Source organism: Aplysia californica, unplaced genomic scaffold, assembly GCF_000002075.1.
Source record: "Aplysia californica isolate F4 #8 unplaced genomic scaffold, AplCal3.0 scaffold01849, whole genome shotgun sequence".
NCBI lineage: Eukaryota > Metazoa > Mollusca > Gastropoda > Aplysiida > Aplysiidae > Aplysia > Aplysia californica.
In genome coordinates this window covers 1-1,339 of record NW_004799119.1, presented here as the reverse complement: position 1 = coordinate 1,339, position 1,339 = coordinate 1, and the positions used below count along the sequence as shown (strand labels likewise).

The 1,339-nt window shown below is 47.9% G+C and overlaps 1 protein-coding gene across 1 annotated transcript in view; it reads left to right on the top strand.

The window, feature by feature from the left end:
- The window catches only part of LOC101858469 (regulatory-associated protein of mTOR), a gene marked incomplete at its 3' end in the record, with an annotated part of 5,728 nt that extends 4,608 nt beyond the window's left edge, over positions 1–1,120 (top strand). The window contains 2 exon segments of the mRNA XM_035973714.1: positions 247–327; positions 974–1,120. Of these exon segments, the coding sequence (XP_035829607.1) occupies positions 247–327; positions 974–1,120 (228 nt within the window).
- Between the last annotated feature and the right edge of the window lie 219 nt (positions 1,121–1,339).

The following is a 1,339-nucleotide window of genomic DNA, read 5'->3' as shown; positions in this document are numbered from 1 at the left end:
AACGGCCACTTAGCGTAGACAATCGCCTGTACTAACGGCCACTTAGCGTAGACAATCGCCTGTACTAACGGCCACTTAGCGTAGACAATCGCCTGTACTAACGGCCACTTAGCATAGACAATCGCCTGTACTAACGGCCACTTCACTGCTGCCTTTTTTCTCTACCTGAATGACACTGATGGAAACATGACGGAACTTTCTTGGACTTTTTTCTGAGAAATAATTTATTTTGTTTGTTTCTTGCAGGAGGAGAGAGTTTTATTTCACTACATCGGCCATGGTGTACCGAAACCCACGACAAACGGAGAAATTTGGGTGTTTAATAAGGTGAGGAAACAGATGAGTATTGTAGATCGTTTTTCTAGCCCCTGCTCTTGGCATTTTACAGAATTCTTTGTACTAAGAACAATAACGGAAGAAAGGAATGTATCAATGTCTGTGATGTCACAGTTTTGTTCTTGGCCGCCGCCTGCAGGAGACCAGAGTTTGAGTCCCGAGTAGCGAGACTTGTTATATCAAGTAGCTCTGTCTTTCTGTGGGGATTTTGTCTCCCACTCAATCTGGGTTGGCCCTGTCAGGCAGGGTGAGAAGTTTGCTTCCTGAGTGGATCTCATCTGTGTCAGTGGAAGCAGGAAGCACCAACATTTTATTCTCATTGTAAAATTGAATACTTTTGTGCAAGACTCGGTCGTATGTCACTGTTCAAAATGGCATATGGCGTAGTCGTATGCTAATAATAGCTCATCCGTCAATGTCTGACAGTGACCGATACATCCACAGAGGGGAATATTTCACCAGAGAAATAGAAACATTGGAAGAAGTAAAGGCTAGGATGACTTGTGGCTTCTGCTGTGGCTGATGAGACCAAGTCTGGCGGAGAAAAGTTGGCCACATTTGGAACTTGTGGATGCGCGCACAAAGCGGTGGTCATGTGAGCGACACTCACTGATGGTTGTCCTCCTTGTCTCCCCAGAGCTACACTCAGTACATTCCCCTGTCGTTGTACGACCTTCAGATCTGGATGGGCAGCCCGTCCATCTACGTCTTCGACTGCTCCAACGCCGGGATCATCATCGACCTGTTCCGCGCGTTCACCGCACAGAGGGAGCAGGAGTCGGCCGTAAGTACCAGCGGGGAATTGGCCAACACAACCACACATTGTAGGCGTCGGTGGTCTAGTGGTTAGCTTACCGGACTCTTAGTTGTGAGGTTGTCGGTGGTCTAGTGGTTGGCTTACCGGACTCTTAGTTGTGAGGTTGTCGGTGGTCTAGTGGTTGGCTTACCGAACTCGTAGTTGTGAAGTTGTGGGGGGTCTAGTGGGTAGGTTACCGGACTCTTA